The 17369-nt window shown below is 45.0% G+C and overlaps 1 protein-coding gene across 2 annotated transcripts in view; it reads left to right on the top strand.

Annotated features, from left to right (window-relative positions):
• Positions 1-9103, top strand: part of LOC141148823 (deoxyribonuclease-1-like) — a 56727-nt gene extending 47624 nt beyond the window's left edge. For both annotated transcript variants that reach the window (XM_073636595.1, XM_073636597.1), the window contains 2 exons: positions 2379-2475; positions 5331-9103. In XM_073636595.1, the coding sequence (XP_073492696.1) occupies positions 2379-2475; positions 5331-5384 (151 nt within the window). In that variant the 3' untranslated portion in view covers positions 5385-9103. The remainder of the gene's footprint in view (positions 1-2378; positions 2476-5330) is intronic.
• Positions 9104-17369: the final 8266 nt, after the last annotated feature.

The following is a 17369-nucleotide window of genomic DNA, read 5'->3' as shown; positions in this document are numbered from 1 at the left end:
TAAAGGGTTCCATATCTGGACACATCCATTCTGGAAATGTATTTAATCCGGTTATACAACCCATCTCGCGTAACTTAGAAATACCCTCTCCTATTGATCTCCAGGAGTAGGTATTTTCCAGGTCAGTAGGACTGGCGTATACTCGGACTATTCCATCTCTCACGAGGTCAAACAGTGAAAAATTCACACTAAACTCTCGGGCTTTTCGCATTGTGGATCATGGGTTAACACTCCTATAGCCACTGCTTCCTTAACTGACAAAACAACACTGTACTGTTTGTATTGTTTTGCCAGCTCATGGAGTTCAGTTTGTGTAAACTCCCATATTTCTTCAACTTCAACATCTCTGGGGTTGCGATAATGCACCTCCCCATCTTCCATATCCTCTCTATCATGTTGCCGTTTCCTATGCTTAGTAATGAGAGTCCTGGCATACTATTTCATTCCCACTAGCAGATCATCAACTGAAATATCAAACTCTATCTCCTCATCCTCACTATCATTTGAGGAGAGCACATCCTCACAATCCCAGTTCTGGGATGTGACAATAGCATGTACCCTGGCTTTACTAACAGGTTTATGGCCCTTCCTTTTCCTTAAGGCATTAATTGATTTGAGGGCTGCACAGCGCTCTTGCAAATCATCAGCCCAACTAGCAGTTGAACATACACACTCTGAAGCAACTGCTAGCTGGTCTTTTAATACCTTAACTTCTGCCTCTGCCTTCTCCCTTCTATGTGGTTCAATATAAGTAGCATGAAGGAAGTACCAACTCACTGTGGACACTGTCCTCTTCTCTTTTTTACTTAAATCCAACCCTTTAAGGCTAAAATCTACAAAATGATCTGAGATTTTATCACCCCAAGTCATATTCAAGGGAGAAGCATACTTCACAGATTCTTTAGCAAGAGGCCCCCACTCATTGTCTCTGGCCCAGATAGGCAAGCTGCACACTTTCTTCTGGCCACCAGAATCCTCTGCAGCCTTGCTTTTCCTAAGCAGCTTGTGCAGCATTTTTACCTAGCACAAGCTACACAACACACCAAAGAAAAAAAATAAAAACAGGTCTGCTTCAGTTGAATTATAGCTCAGATCCCGGATGAGCCCTCAAATGTTTTTCTTGCGTCTATCTAGTAGACATGTGTATTCGTCTTCGTCCAAATGCATTTTCGTCTGAATTTCGGGTACTTTCGTTAAAACGATAACGAACGTGCAGAATCCGAAAACCGAAAGATCTGACATAAACAAATGCTTTATTTTCGTTTTCGGTGCGACAACAGTTCGATATAGATAGGAGATTCGACATGATGCTGACAATAGCGATCTGTGTCCATCGAACCTGTGGTCGAATGTGCCTAACCTTAGCTCTATTAGTCCAAGATTATTCTACATAGAGAGAAAAGATTCAACATTATAGAGACAATAGCAAAAAAGGTTGAATGTGCCTAACCTAACTCTATTAGTCCAAGATTATTCGACATAGAGAGAAAAGATTCGACATGAAGATTCGATGAAGCAGTCACCGCGAGTGGACATTTATGGTCAAATGCTCCGCCCATAGGCTATAGAAGAATTCTAATGTTGGTTGACTAGTAATAATAATTAATAAGTATAATTATTACTAGTGTCATACAACATTAGAATTCTACTATAGCTTGTAGGCGGAACATTCGACTGGAAATGTACGATTGCGGCGTCGTACAGTTTAGCTGCTCCGTCTAATCTTCTTAGAACATTCGACAGACACGATAAGCCTTCAATGACAGATTCGACCTTAATTATTTCGGATTTTCCGACGAATGCATTTTTTAACGAAACAAAATAAATAAAAACGAATTTCGGGTAAAACTAAATACATTTATTTTTCGGACGAAAACGAAATTCCGAAATGAAATATTTCAGTGTGCACATGTCTACTATCTAGCAAGGTTACTTTGTGGTATAAGCAAGGAAGCTGAGACCTCTGCAGTGTGTAAATGTGCTTTTATTAAACAAAAATGCTGTACATACAAAACGATTACAAAACAATTGTAAAATGCGGCACTGTCCCGCACAATCCAGGACACATGGTCACCCTAAGGCAGATGTACTAGTTTGGGAAATACATCCTATGCGCAGGAAGCATCACCGTTTACATGAGTACATCCACATACAGCCATTTCCAGGGCACTGGGAATCTACGGAAGACATAGAAAATGCCTATAAACATTTATGTGAACGAACACTAAAACTTTTTTTCCGTTCCTAGATGATTTCTCCTGCATTTAGATAAGCTAAATCCAGGAGTGCCAGTGTGAATGAGGCCTCAGTGTGTTTATTGATCCTGATCAGTAAATGTAAGCATCGCAGTAAAAAGTGATCTTTATTTTGTCATTCAGAATAGTTGTCAGCGGTGCAGAGCTGCAGAATGCCATAGTAGAAGACTCAGCTCAAGTTTTCAACTTTCATAAACAGTACAAGCTGACATTAGAACAGGTAAGTCAATGGAAAAAATGTTAATATGACGTTAAAGTGTTTAGACCCCTTTCACACTGAGGCAGGTTTGAGGTGTTTTAGCGCTAGAAATAGTGCCTGTAAAGCACCTGAAAACCGCCTGCCATGCCGCATGAGTATGAAAGCCCGAGTGCTTTCACACTGGGGTGGTGCACTTGGTGGACATTAGAAATAGTCCCACAAGCAGCATCTTTGAGGCGGTTTGGGAGCACTGTATACAGAGCTCCCAAAACACCACTGCCCATTGCAATGAATGGGCAGCGCTTCCGAAGCGCCTAAAAAAGGCTTCAGAAAAGCTGCAACACGGGCATTTTTAACCCCTTCTTTGAGGTTAAAAGCGCCCCGCTATCGGCCAAAAAGCACCACTTAAACAGCAGTAAAGTGCCACTAAAACGAGCGGCGCTTTACTGCTAACGCACGGGCAGCCCCAGTGCGAAAGGGTTCTTAGGGAAAAATATTTTTAGTCTTTTTTTCATTTGTTTCTGCGCTGATTTGTGTCATATTTCTTGCAAAGTGTTCTAAGAAAGCAACTGCTTCAGCTGGCCATACACAAGTAGAATTTTGTTCAAAAGTTTTAATTAAAAGAACTTTTGTTGGTTTTCTTATTATTTTCTTTTAACAAAAAAGTTGTTATTTATCTCCAAAAGGAGATATATTTTCATATACAAACACATGCAAACATAAAGCGTTATATGATAATAGATATTACATCATATTTCAAGGCGCATAAAATAAAGCAGTAGATTACAGTTAGAACAGTACAACACATAAAATGCTGAGATTTTAATTAAGATAAAAGCCATTGGCCCCTGCTGCTGTCAATCACAGCCAGTAAGCTAATCAAGAGATGGAGGGGCGGGGCCAAGCTGAATGGACCCACAGAGAAGCGGCTCAGCTCGGGTGCCCCCATAGCAAGCTGCTTGCTGTGGGGGCACTCGGCAGGAGGAAGTGGCCAGGAGTGCCGATGTAGGACTCAAGAAGAGGAGGATCCGGGCTGCTCTGTGTAAATCACTACACAAAGCAGGTATGACTTCAGTATCACTTTCAGCTGGCCACAGACTGAATGAAATTTGGCCAGTTCAGCAGGAACAGGCCGAATTTCGATCAGTGTGTGCCCGCCCCTGCTCAACAGATTGCGGCCTTACAGACTCTAAAGAGATATTGTCACCTTGCCCAAGCAGTCCCTTGACTTGCATTCCCCTGCTGCTCCTTTCTTTATTGCAGTGGCCAATTAAATCACCGCTGTGGGCAAACAGGGGGAGTGGTGATGACACTCTCTAGGTCAACTAACAGAGCTTGAACCTATCGTTTGTCTGCCTTTATTAAGACCATGTTCCCAGACTGGATATTTGGCCTGAACAAGCCACAGCTGTCTTTCTGGGGTTATTTTGATGTAAAAAGAGTTGAAATTGAAGCGCCTCATAACTGCTAAGAGGTCCAGATACAAATTTTTTTCATTAAAGGTCAGGGGTACAATTCAAAAGGTAGCCAACGCGTTTAGGCGGTCTAAGTGTCGACTGGCAACAAAGTGAACAAACCAGAAGTGAACTGGACTTTCAATTCACAGTGGAAAAAATACCATTGTAAGCACAGACCTAATTAGCAGCAGTTCACTTCTAGTTTGTTCACTTTGTTGCCAGTCAAGCCCTGATGAAGGGGGAAAAGTTGGCTGCTTTTTGAACTGTACCCCTGACCTTTAATTTAATAAAGTTGCATCTGGACCCCATAGCAGTGGTGTGGTGCTTTAATTTCAACTCACTACATGCCAAGGAGACTGTGGTGATCTTCTGGGGTGTAGAAGCCGCCTGCCCAGCTACTAGGTCATTTACACCAACAGTAAATTGGTCATTTAAACCAACTTTCCACTTTCCTCAACTCTTTGATGTTAGTAAGCAGCTGGAGTGGGTTTATTGTAGATTTATTCAGAAGGACTAGTGAGGGTAGGTTAGTGTACTTCCTATTAATGATACGTGTTAATAAATTCATCAAGGTGCAGCATTATCATTTAGACTGCAGCAGGCACAGTGGGGTTTATTTACTAAAGCTAGAGAGGGCAAAATCAGTCACACTTCTGCAGAGAAACCAATCAGCTTCTAACCTCAGCTTGTTCAATTAAAGCAGAGTTCAACCCAAAAGTGGAACTTCCACTTTAAGTACCACCGCTTTAAGTACCTTTTGCCCCCTGACATAATTGGCATGTCATTTTTTGGGGGGAGGGGGGGGGGAGCGGGTACATAGTTTTGATAGGTACCCAGCTCCCACTTCCTGGTCTTCCTGCAATCTTCACACGTCACAGGTTCCAGAAGATTGCCTGGCCACTGACAGTGCACAGCGCGACTCGCACATGCGCAGTGCGCGCCCGGCTGTGAAGACGCAAGCTGTCACAGCCGCCGCCCACATCTACAATGCTGGTGCCGCGGAGAGGAGCAAGGCATCGGGTGGCCGCATCGCTGGACCATGGGACAGGTGAGTGTCTGTTTATTAAAAGTCAGCAGCTACACTTTTTGTAGCTGCTGACTTTTAATAAATTTAACAACCAGTAGAACTCCGCTTAAAAGCTTTGGCAATAAAACCTGAAAGCTGATTGGTTTCTCTGCAGAGATATGACTGATTTTGCACTCTCTAGCTTTAGTAAATAAACCCCATTGCATGAGAGCACTGATTCATTCATGCAGATATAATTTCAAATATGAAAGCGAATAAGATTTAGCAATACTTGAATTAATGCAATATACTGTATGTAGAATAATTTGGGGTGGGGCATTGACATTTAATGCTGTACAGTGGAACAATGAACATCATAAAACATTCATGGATTTTCATTTAACTCTCTGCAGGCTTTAGCTGTGAGTGACCACTACCCCGTGGAGCTGGAACTAATGCTAGCTTAAAAGGAAAACAATAAAGGACGTCATGCTTCGTCATCTGCGTAGGCACCGAGACCCTTGAATGAATCATGCAACTTACCAAGGAGCAATCACATCCTATCCTATCATGGAAGAAAAAGAATATATTGTACATATGTATCGAAGAAGTTTACTTAAAGAGACTCTGTCGCCAGACCATTTATTTCAACGACAATCTTCCTTCTAGATTATATATTAGTTTAAAGTGTTTTATGCATGATATTTACATGTAAAAGCCTCCCTTGTGTAAACATCCAAAAACCGAGACTGCTGCTCGGCTTTGCCACCATCTTAGATGTGATTTTAGCAGCCCCAGCAGACTGAGAGTTGTCATTCAAGTAGAAGGAGGTGAAGGGTGGAGGAGCTGGGCCAACACAGAGAGTAATTAGATACTCCCTGAAGAGGAGATGGCTATAACGTGCAAGGAGGGAGGGGGCTGTGCAAGGGAATCGACTCTTCATGAAGTAATCAAATTTTCTAACAAGTTCATAGACACATTGTAAGTGGCTAAAAAAATGTAAAACACTGCAATTATTCATTGAAAGTGATTCTAAAACAAACATTTTTATTTCAAATATCAAACATGTCATACTTACCTGCTCTGTTCAATAGCCTCTCCTTTTTGGGTTCCCCATCAGCGGTCCTGGCTCCTCCCCAAAAGGCTTGCTATGGGGGGCGCTTAAGCAGGCTTGCTCCTGAGCTGCGCGCTGTGTGTCCATTTACACGCAAAACATGGCTTAGCACCGCCCCCCACTATCCTCATTGGCTTACTGGCTGAGATTGACAGCAGTACGAGCCAATTTCTCTTGCTGCTGTGGGAGCCAATGAAGAGAGAGAGACCCGGGAGAGCTGCTGCTCTCATGCACATCGCTGGATCGAGATGGGGTTCAGGTAAGTATAAGGGGGAACAGAGGGGGAGCTGCACCTAGAAGGTTTTCTACCATAATGCATAGAATGCATTAAGGTAAAAAACCTTCTGCCTTTAGACCCGTTTTAAACGACTTGATTTTTCTGTGCTTTTGTCTGCAATTTTTCAAGTTGGAGAAAGGATCTCTTTGACGCTGAACCCCTGCCAGCTTGTAAAAAAATACCCTTTGGTAGCTTCCTTAGTTAAGCCGACCATACATGGACTGAAAGTTGTCCGGTTCAGCAAGGAGAGGCCAAATTTTGATCCATGTAGGTGGACAGTGGTTGCATAGCTCCCAACTGTCCCTGATTTTGAGGGACTGTCCCTGATTTTGAGCAATGTCCGTCTGTCCCTCATTCTTCCTCTTTTGTCCCTCATTTTGGTCTGATCCCTATAGATGTATAGAAAATGCACTTTTTATCTATCAAAAAGTGTTTTCCAGCACTAAACCTTTCATCTGATTTCAAATTGCTGCATTTGCAAATTCCAAAAGCCAATATAAAGGAATAGTAGTGGTAAAAATAAAAGCACTTGTGGGTTTAACCAATCTTGTTTTTTGTACAATTCTCCTTTAAGATGGTGTGGCCAGGGATGTGTCCTATGCCTGTATACTTTTGCTGATAGGTGTCCCTCATTCCCATCTCAAAAAGTTGGGAGGTATGGTGGTTGTAGAGAATTTGATCTACTGATCAACCTCTGCATAACCAACTATTGGCTCCTGCTGCTGTCAACCAAATCCAGTGAGGAGGGAGTGGGGGGCAGATGAACACAGCCCAACTTGCCCAGCCCAGCTTGCACATCTAGCTGCATAGAAAGTAGCTTGCTTTTGGGGGGGGGGGACACCTAGGAGGAAGAGCCAAGATCACCAGCAGGGGACCCCTGAAAAGAAAGTTCCGGGAAGCTTTGTGCAATGGTATTGCACAGAACGGGTAAGTGTGACATTTGTTATTTTAATTAAAAAGAAAAAAAACAAGCTTTACAATAAAGCTATCATAAGAAATGTATGGGGGCTGCTGTTACTGTCCCACTTGCTTCATTACTTTCTGAGTCATTGTGGCCGATTTATCAAAGGAGTAAAGCTAAAGCCTGCTAATTTTGCAGGAGGATTTTCACTTTCCTTAGTGAATGTGGTGAGTTAATGTGGTGGAAATTCACTTGGCAAAGCATCCTAAATTTTGAAAAAGGACACACACAAAGAAACGCCCCCAGGATTTTTGCATGCACATTACATTATTTACTTTTCAAAATGAACAGGCTTTACTTCAGTAAATCAGCCACCACATTGACTCTATAAGTATACCAATAAGGAAAGTGAGAGAAAAGTATTTTCTGCATGTTTACTCCAAGTCAGTGAATCGAGCCTTGGAGAATGACATTCCAGGGAACTAATGTTCTCAGAAGGAGAGATAAGCAATGGCAGCCTTCAATATTCCTTTTTGTGATAGGTTTCTTGAAAAACTAATAATTTGAGACAAGAAGAGATCAGATCAATGGAGAAATGGATTCTGGCAACTTAAAACAAGCGGTGATGACAGCCTGTACACATAAAACTATTATATTGTACCATATTTATTGTGTTCTTACCTTAATTTAATTATGTTAACTAGTAAAGCCGATCGACTTCAGTACAACCAGTTTGTCAGATTTTTTTGCATTCAATTACTGCAAGTGGTTTTAGCCGCTAGCAGTGATCATTATGTTCTGCCAGCAGGGAAGACTCCCCACTGGCAGAACAAATTAGTGCTGTGGGAGGGATTGGAGCAATTTTCTTTCCATCTGCATCATCTATGGCTTGCTTAAAGGTGCACTAGTTGATGGATAGTAAAAACTGAGCTAGTATGGAAAGAAAAAGGAGGGACATTGGTGCGGTACTAGCCTAGTTTTTACTATACATCAACTAGCAAGCCAGAGATTACCCACATTTTCTTTCCTGCAACCACAGGAAAGAATATCACTCGATTCCCCCATCTACACAGTTAGTGTTGATGGGTGAATCCAGCGATTTTCTTTCCTGCAACCTGTGGTCGCAGGAAAGAAAATTTGCATCATCTATGGCTTGTTTAAAGGTGTACTTGCGACACGGTATATGCTACAAATGTGTACACTCACAGTGTGGATGAGGGAAAATCTGTGAAAAAAAAAAATTAGGACAGGGTATGGGCTCATTCACACGTGTGGCAGCCCTTGCCTCCCCACTGAAAAGCAGATACATTTTTCAGAAGGTGGTTGACACACGGCTGGGAGGTAAAATGTTAAAAAGCCAGCGCACCTACATTTCACTAGTTACAGGGTGGCTGTGGTGCTGCCCCATTTACTTTAATAGGTTGCTTTTGGCAGCAGTGCTGCCAGCCATTTAGGACATGGGGTATAATTTTTGTCATGGCTACAAAGCATTGCAGCTGTGACATGTTTACCTTGCCATTGTAGCTTAGGGTGGGTGGTCTGTGGGTGGTAAAACCCTGGCCGCAAGTGTGAATATGGCCTATTGAGGTTTAAAATTTAAATGTTGTCTGCTGGATTACTCCATAAATGTATTAAAGTATGTATATATTAAATTAATTTGTAAAAACTACATAATTTGTGTGGTTGTGAAAGACTGAAGTGTGGATGGCTGTCGGGGAAAGAATATATTCCCCTTGTCTGATATGTGGTCGTGCAGTGCCATCATTATATTTGGAGTAACTAACATATATTATGGTTCTGGCTTTTATTTAAAGCATATACAGCATTATTCTGTATTCTCTGAATAAAAAAATAAACTCAGAATGAACAAGCTGCATATAATCTGATCTTAAAACAGCTCATTGAGCACTAGTCGCATCTTACTTTTCCAACCCTTCAACTTAGACTAACAACTTAGAGTTATTTGGTGCATTATCATGAATCAGTTTTCTGTACGCCAAATACCTGGTGCACCCCCATTAATAGTTAATCTGGCCCAAGCTGTGCAAAGTCTTACAGCTGGTTTTCTTTACAAATCAGCTACAGCATGAGTAGAAATGCCTGCTCTCTGCCAAAATGCTGAGAAGCTCCATTGCTCTTTGTGTGGAAGCAGTGGTCTCTCTGCAGAGGTTCTGCAATCTGTAAAGTTTTGAGTCAGCAGCAGGGAGTTTCAGACCTCTATAGAGAGACCACAAACACACTTTTCTACTCAGGATGTCTGCTTTCAAAAGGGAACCAACTGTAAGACTCTGCACACCTTTTGTTTGGATGCATCTGCAATGTATTTAAAAGGAACTAAATAATATCCAAACATATTCATACTAATTTTTCTCTCAAAATACAATTGGTTTTGGTTAGAGTAGTCTTTTTTTTTTTTTTTTTTGCTGTGGGGAGATTTTGCTTTACGGTTTGTCCCAGAAACACAGCAGGAAGTAAGAGGAGATCTCTGCAAAGTGAAGGGAAATACCCTCCCAAAAAAGTTACCAGAGCAGAAGTCCCATTGGAAAATTTCTCTTCTATTCCCGCTCCAGTGAAAACTGTAAGATCTCCCAACGCTTTCTGTCCTGGGGAAAAAAAAGTCACCATGACAAGAGTGGGTGAATCTCATCAGACATTGGAAACATGAAAATCTGAACAAGGGTTTCAACACCTTCCCATTTTCTACAAAAAAAAAAAAAAAAAAAAGATGAAAAAGGTTTGATAAACATTTGGTGCTTCCAACAGAAAAAAAAAAAGAGTTGATTTCAACATAATGGCGATGTGTATTTTGGCAGGGATTTGGTCTTGTCCTGCGAAGTAAAGCCAAATGTTATTATAATTTATAATAGAACATTCAATTTGAAAACAATTGACGTTTACATTAAAGTGCTGCAATCATTTACTTTTCAAAAGTTCTTATCACTGACAGAACTTTGTATCAATTGATATGGAAATAAACAGACAAGATCCCTATGTCAACAACAGTTCACATGTCAAATGGTTCTTTGTACTGTAATACTGCCAGAATGGAGAGGAACGTACTTGAACTGAGAATGTTTGGTGCTGTGGTGCCACAATATTCACAGCCCGCCTCCAGGATCCACTTAAGAGTGGGCCGTTCAGGATTAAGAAGGGTGGGCCATTTAGAGTGCATCGCCCCCGTTCAGGCTCCAGCAGAGTGCGTCGCCCCCGTTCAGGCTCCAGCAGAGTGCGTCGCCCCCGTTCAGGCTCCAGTAGAGTGCGTCGCCCCCGTTCAGGCTCCAGTAGAGTGCGTCGCCCCCATTCAGGCACCAGAAGAGTGTGTCGCCCCCCGTTCAGGTTCCAGCAGAGTGTGTCACCCCTGTTCAGGCTCCAGAAGAGTGCATCATCCCCGTTCAGGCCCCAGCAGAGTGTGTTGCCCCCGTTCAGGCTCCAGCATAGTGCGTCGCCCCCGTTCAGGCTCAAGCATAGTGTGTCGACCCCGCTCAGGCTCTAGCAGAGAGCGTCGGCCCCGATCAGGCTCCAGCAGAATGCGTCACCCCCAATCAGGCTTCAGCAGAGTGCATTGCCCCTGTTCAGGCACCAGCAATGTGCAACACTCCCGTTCAGGCTCCAGCAGAGTGTGACACTCCCGTTCAGGCTCCAGCAGAGTGTGACACTCCCGTTCATGCTCCAGCAGAGTGCGACACTTCCGTTCAGGCTCCAGCAGAGTGCGACACTTCCGTTCAGGCTTCAGCAGAGTGTGTCGCCCCCGTTCAGGCTCCAGCAGAGTGCAACACTCCCGTTCAGGCACCATCAGAGTGCCACACTCCCGTTCAGGCTCCAGCAGAATGCAACACCCCCATTCAGGCTCCAGCAGAGTGTGACACTCCCGTGGGCCATTTAGGCTTCAGAAAACTGAGAATGTTTGGTGCTGTGTGTGGTGCTCCAGAAGGGTGGGCCGTTCAGGCTCCAGAAGGGTGGGTCGTTCAGGCTCCAGAAGGGTGCGCTGTTCAGGCTCCAGAAGGGTGGGCCATTCAGGCTCCAGTAGGGTGGGCTGTTCAGAGTGCATCGCCCTGTTCAGGCTCCAGCAGAGTGCGTCGCCCCCATTCAGGCTGGGTTGGTCGTTCAGACCCCAGAAGGGTGGGCCGTTCAGGCTCCAGCAGAGTGGGCCAATCAGGCTCCAGAAGGGTGGGCCGTTCAGGCTCCAGAAGGGTGGGCCGTTCAGGCTCCAGAAGGGTGGGCCGTTCAGGCTCCAGAAGGGTGGGCCGTTCAGGCTCCAGAAGAGTGGGCCGTTCAGGCTCCAGAAGAGTGGGCCGTTCAGGCTCCAGAAGAGTGGGCCGTTCAGGCTCCAGAAGAGTGGGCCGTTCAGGCTCCAGAAGAGTGGGCCGTTGAGCCTCCACAAGAGTGGGCCGTTGAGCCTCCACAAGAGTGGGCCGTTGAGCCTCCACAAGAGTGGGCCGTTGAGCCTCCACAAGAGTGGGCTGTTCAGCCTCCAGAAGAGTGGGCCGTTCAGCCTCCAGAAGAGTGGGCCGTTCAGGCTCTAGAGGGTTGGGCCATTAGAGTGCATCGCCCCCCGTTTAGGCTCCAGTAGAGTGTGTTGCCCCGTTCAGGTTCCAGCAGCGTGTGACGCTCACGTTCAGACTCCAGCAGAGTGTGACACTCACGTTCAGACTCCAGCAGAGTGTGACCTTCATGTTCAGACTCCAGCAGAGTGTGATCCTCACGTTCAGACTCCAGAAGAGTATAACGCTCATGTGTAAACTCCAGTAGAGTGTGATTTGCACATTAGGACTGTACCAGACATTGAGACTCCACCAAAATGCCAGGGGAACCATGGGAACATCTCTTCCTGTAAAGATGGGGGGGCAGGGTTACAAGAAAGGATAAGCAGATACTGGTGGTAGGTGATTCAATTATTAGAAGGACAGAGAAGGCAATCTGTCACAAAGACCGTGAACTCCGAACAGTATGTTGTTTACCAGGCGCTCGGGTTCGGGACATTGCAGATTGTTGCGTGTGGATGGGGAGGATACAGCTGTCTTGGTACATATTGGTACCCATGAAAAAGTTAGAGGAAGATGGCGAATGGACAGATTGTTGTGTGGGACCCAGCTGTCTTGGTACATATTGGTATCCATGACAAAGTTAGAGGAAGATGGAGCATCATACAAAATGATTTCAGGGACTTAGGGTCTATGTTGACGAAAAGGACCTCCAAGGCAGTATTTTCATAAATACTGCATGTACCTCAGCGGCATTGCTAGGGGGGTGCAGCCTGCACCCGGGTGACACCCGCCAGAGGATGACACCAGGCTCAGACTGGTCTGAATGGCACAGTCACCACAGCTTCCTCCTTCCCTTCCGGGATCTCCTCAGCTGCGCACGATGTGCAGGGAGAGTGGGGGAGGAGGGAGCCAGACAGAGACAGAGGTGCCCGGGGTCTGACCGACCATCACACATGCTGCAATCATATGTCTCTCCCCGCTGGCTGCACCTGCCTCCTCTTCAGCTCGGAAGTTTCAAGTACACAGGCTGGGAGGAGAAGCCGAGGAGGGAGAAGAGGGATACCGCGCTACAGCAATTTTCCGGGGCCAAGGTATGAAATAGTATTGCAGAGGAGGGACATGGTGATTAGGGTGAGGGGGGGCATTGGCAGGTAACATCCATGCTACCAGCAGTAATATTAGGGAGGGGGTTGAGGATATGCACTAGGGGTGCTTTGTTTTGGGTTAGCAATGACTTGTGCTAGAAGTAGAAGGAGGGGGGCAGATTTAAAGTTTAACCTCCCAGCACAATTCCTCTAACCAATCCCCCCACCTCCCCAAATCAAAGATCCCTTTCTCAGCTCCATCCATCCCCCCAATCCCATCCTGGGTCCATCCACCCACAAACCCGATCCCATCCCAGCTCCATCCAGCACCCCGATCCCGTCCGGGCTCCATCCTCCACCCCGATTCCATCCGGGCTCCATCCACCACCCCGATTCCATCCGGGCTCCATCCACCACCCCGATCCCATCCTGGCTCCATCCATTGTGGCAGGTTGAGGGGGGAGAGCCACACTGATGCACTAGCCTGCTTAGTTCGGGGGGGCGGTGACACCATGTTTTACCGCACCAGGTGACACCAACCCTAGTGACGCCACTGCTGTACCTCATGCCACACCACAAAGGCAGCAGGAGCTTAACAAGTAGCTGAGAAACTGGTGCAGAGAAGAGGAGTTTGGCTTCATGGAGAACTGGGCTGACTTCAAGGTCAGTTACCAACTCTATAGCAGGGATGGACTGTATTTAAATGGGAGGGGTGCAGCTTTTTTGGGAGTGAAGATGGCCAACAAGTTGGAAGAAATTTTAAATTAGGTGGTGGAGAGGAGGGATCAGAGCAAGACAAGGAACACGAGATAGAGGATCTCTGAGTCAAGCCATCACCACTGGAGTGTCCTCTTAAGTCATCAATCATCTGTGGAAGGATTTTCATTAGCATCGGCCTCCAAGAAAGCAATGTCACCTGCTCTCTTCATAAACAGGAGTGCCACAGTATTTTTTTGCAGGCATGTGTTGGACCACCTATGAGGGGAGGTTGGACGCTGGTAGTCTTTTCTACAGGCGTGTGTAGAACCAGCTATGAGGGGAGGTTGGAAGCTGGTAGTCTTTGCTGCAGGCATGCGTTGGACCAGATTTGAGGGGAGGACAAAGGATGTTAGTCTATTCTGCAGGCATGCATTGGACCACCTATAAAGGGGAAGTCGGAGGCCGGTAGACTTTGCTGCAGGCATGTGTTTTGTGTGTTATTGCAATGAATGTTAACACGTTACATGCATTAGTTTGTTGCAGTGCCATCCATTGTCAATGGCACCCCATCACATTGATGGAACACACTTCCATCACACATGTGTTGCAGCACACCAAAGTGCACATCAAGGAACTGCCAGGCAATTAGAAGAATTGGTGCATGTCCGATTTTTCTTCTGTCTGTTTTGAATACAATGCAGTAAAGTGGCCAGCTGTAGCATCATATATTATAATTTGTCTGGCTTCTGTTAATCAGTTGTGTAGTAGAGATAGAATTGCTAAAGTTTGTTTGTTCCCGACAGAATTAACTGTCCTCTATAGTCCCACCACAGGTTCACTTTAACCCCTGACCTTAAAGCCAAACCGAACTTTTATTTTAAATCAGCTCAATACAAACCAAATGCATAAAAACAAACGGTGTATAAGACCAGGCAGGGGGTTATCTTGAAAAATTAACCGCAACCTGAATAGAAAAGCCTGTGCCCTGACGGCATGCTAAAGGGAAGGTCCATTGCTCTCTATGGGGAAGTAGCCATCTCTCTGCAGAGGTCCAACTTGCTCCCTAAAGGGTCAGAACTAGAGCTATGCAATCAATAGGGAGCATGAGTTTTATTGATTGCAGTGCTGTGGGTCAGACTCAGCAAGGGGTGTTTCAGATCTCTGCAGAGAGATCATTGCTTCTACACAGAGAGCAGGAGCCCCACTTTGCAGCTCTGGCAAGATGTGGCTGTTTTTAAACTGCAGTACAGTAAGAACATCTTGTCATAATGTACCTAGAACATACACTATTTAGCTGATTTAAAGCGGAGTTCAGCTTCACGGGCTGTTTCCCTAAGTGGAGATGGCGGCTGCAGCACCCGACAGCGAATCTGAAGATTGGCTTGGGTGCCGACGTTGCGGGCTCCCTGGACAGGTAAGTGTGCATATTGTAAAAGGCAGTAGCTACAGTATTTGTAGCTGCTGAATTTTAATTTTTTTCCCCCCAGGCTGGACCTCTTCTTTAAATTAAAGGTTCATTTTGGGCTTTAATGGAGCAGCAGGAGAGTGAAAGGAAGATATGTGCACCTGAAGAGGATGGCAGTAAAAATGTAATATATTAGTTTACCAGTGATTAAATGTGGTGGCTCACCATGGCTGCATGGAGCAGAGGAGCTATTACATTGTACAAAAACATACAAGAAGCCGCAGTCTCACCAGAAGTTAGCACAATTAAGTAGCCCTTCTGCCTAGCAGCACTGGGGTCGTTGGTTCGACTACCAACCACAGTGCTACCTGCCTGGAGTTTGCATGGTTTATCCCCATAACCCAGAAATTGTGGGGAGCCACATCTAAGAAAATGTGCCCCCCCCCCCCCTCTCTCTGACAAACAAGTAGCAATCTCAGCCATTTTCCTTCCGTCTTCTGCAGCTTTGTGGTTTCCCCGGACTCATCTGTAGAAGGTCCAGTATTCATTGATCAGAGACATAAACATTCTGCTCACATTCACACCACATTTTACAGCTTTTCATACTCAGGAGTAAAGGAAACAAAGAACTTTCCGCCAACATTTCCATCCAAAGAAAACATGCGCACTTTACACGTCTGCCTGCTTCTAAAAAAAAATACCAGCTTACGTTTTTTGCATGGTGGTAACCATGGCTGCATTCATTTTCTTTTTTTTCCTTTGTATTCATCTGATGACCCCGCTAGCAAGATAATCCCTGCTCTGGGGTGACAAAGCTCATTCACCATACTGTATGTATGGAAGAGCATGACAGTCAACCCTAGGCAAAAAGTGTATCAGGACTATAGGTCACCCCCTCCCGATCTTCATAAGATAAGAGAGGCAGGTGTTCTGTAGTCCACAGAGGAGAACTCAGCAGGGCTGATAATACTACTTGAGGTTTCAGTGCAGCAGAGGCATAGAGCACGGGAACTTACACGCTTACTGGATTTTGGGCAGGCTTTTTTTTTTTTTTTTTTTTTTTTTTTTTAACGGGACTAATAAGGGGAAGTTCATTATTAGGGTTTATATACCCTTTAATCCAATGATGTATGCCATACACCGGGAGCAAGGGGGGGTTTTACATACACTCACACTGCCATATCCTTTTGGGCCACCTGTACTGTTAAAAGGTGGGTCCATCTAAAAGTGATATTTCAATCATAAGCGGAGTCTGCTCATGAGAAGTTTTATGGTATTTGGACCACATGGATGCATTATACTTCTCGCAGGCGCCCCAACCTACCACTTCTGGTTCCTCTAGCTTTAAGGCTGGGGAAATTTGATTTTTTACATTTTTCTTTGGATGTTTTATAGCAGAAAGTGAAAAATATTGTTTTTTTTTCCCCTCAATTGTCTGTCTTTTTTTGTTTATAGCGCAAAAAATAAAAACCGCGGAGGTGATCAAATACCACCAAAAGAAAAAGCTCTATTTGTGGGGAAAAAAGGACATAAATGATATTTGTGTACAGCGTAGCACGACCGCACAATTGTTAAAGTAATGCAGTGCTGTATTGCAAAAAATGGCCTGGTCATGAAGGGGAGTAAATCTTCCGGAGAGCAAGTGGTTATATAGGCAGATCCCCATTCTGTGTGGTTCTACGGCGATCGGCGGGTGCCAGAGAACAGAGTGGCACCCGCAGATCGTCTTCTGCTGTGAATTATTACAGCAGAAGCTGCCGGCTAGCAGTATGCGCCCTCTGCAGGCAGAGGTCTGGAATCACACACATTGCCGCCCTGTAGCATGAAAACTTCTACAGGGCGGTCACTAAGTGGTTAAAGGATCATTTCACCTTTCTTAACATGTTAGACCTGTATTCAGGGTGTAACATGTTACAGATGGAGCAGCCCCCGCACCCCTCTGATCCCTTGTTGTGACAGCAAACAAAAAAAACTGAAAGGAGAAGTTCACTTTTGGGAACATGTAACATGTTCCCACTGCTGCAGCCTCTGCCTGACGTGTCGCCTCTAGTGACAGCGATTTGGGGATCTTCTCCCCGCATTCGCTGTCAGTGGAAAACAAAAACAAAAAAACACCCCAAAAGGCCATGAGGGGCTCTGCCCACCCAGCTGAGTCATTCATTCTTTGAATGAATGACTTACAAGTACCTTTGCGGCTGTTGGCTTGTAGTTCTCAATGAGCTACCATAGCGCTGTAGAGTACTGGGATAGTTCATTGATTCTTCCTTGTCAGTGTGTAACTTGCAGCCTGTACGGGGTACGAGCACAGCGCTACACTAAGGCTGCATTCACACCTGAGCTATCAGGCATTTTTTAGGGTGTATTTTAGGGCGTTTTCTTCAGGGGTTTTAAGGTCCAAAGGTCACCAATGTAGAAAGCAGTAAAATGCCTGTAATCTGCCTAAAAAAAAATATCATGTACTTTTTTGAGCTTCAGGCGACAGAACAC

The sequence above is a fragment of the Aquarana catesbeiana genome, linkage group LG06 (assembly GCF_042186555.1).
Source record: "Aquarana catesbeiana isolate 2022-GZ linkage group LG06, ASM4218655v1, whole genome shotgun sequence".
Lineage (NCBI taxonomy): Eukaryota > Metazoa > Chordata > Amphibia > Anura > Ranidae > Aquarana > Aquarana catesbeiana.
This window is presented reverse-complemented; position numbering and strand designations above follow the sequence as displayed.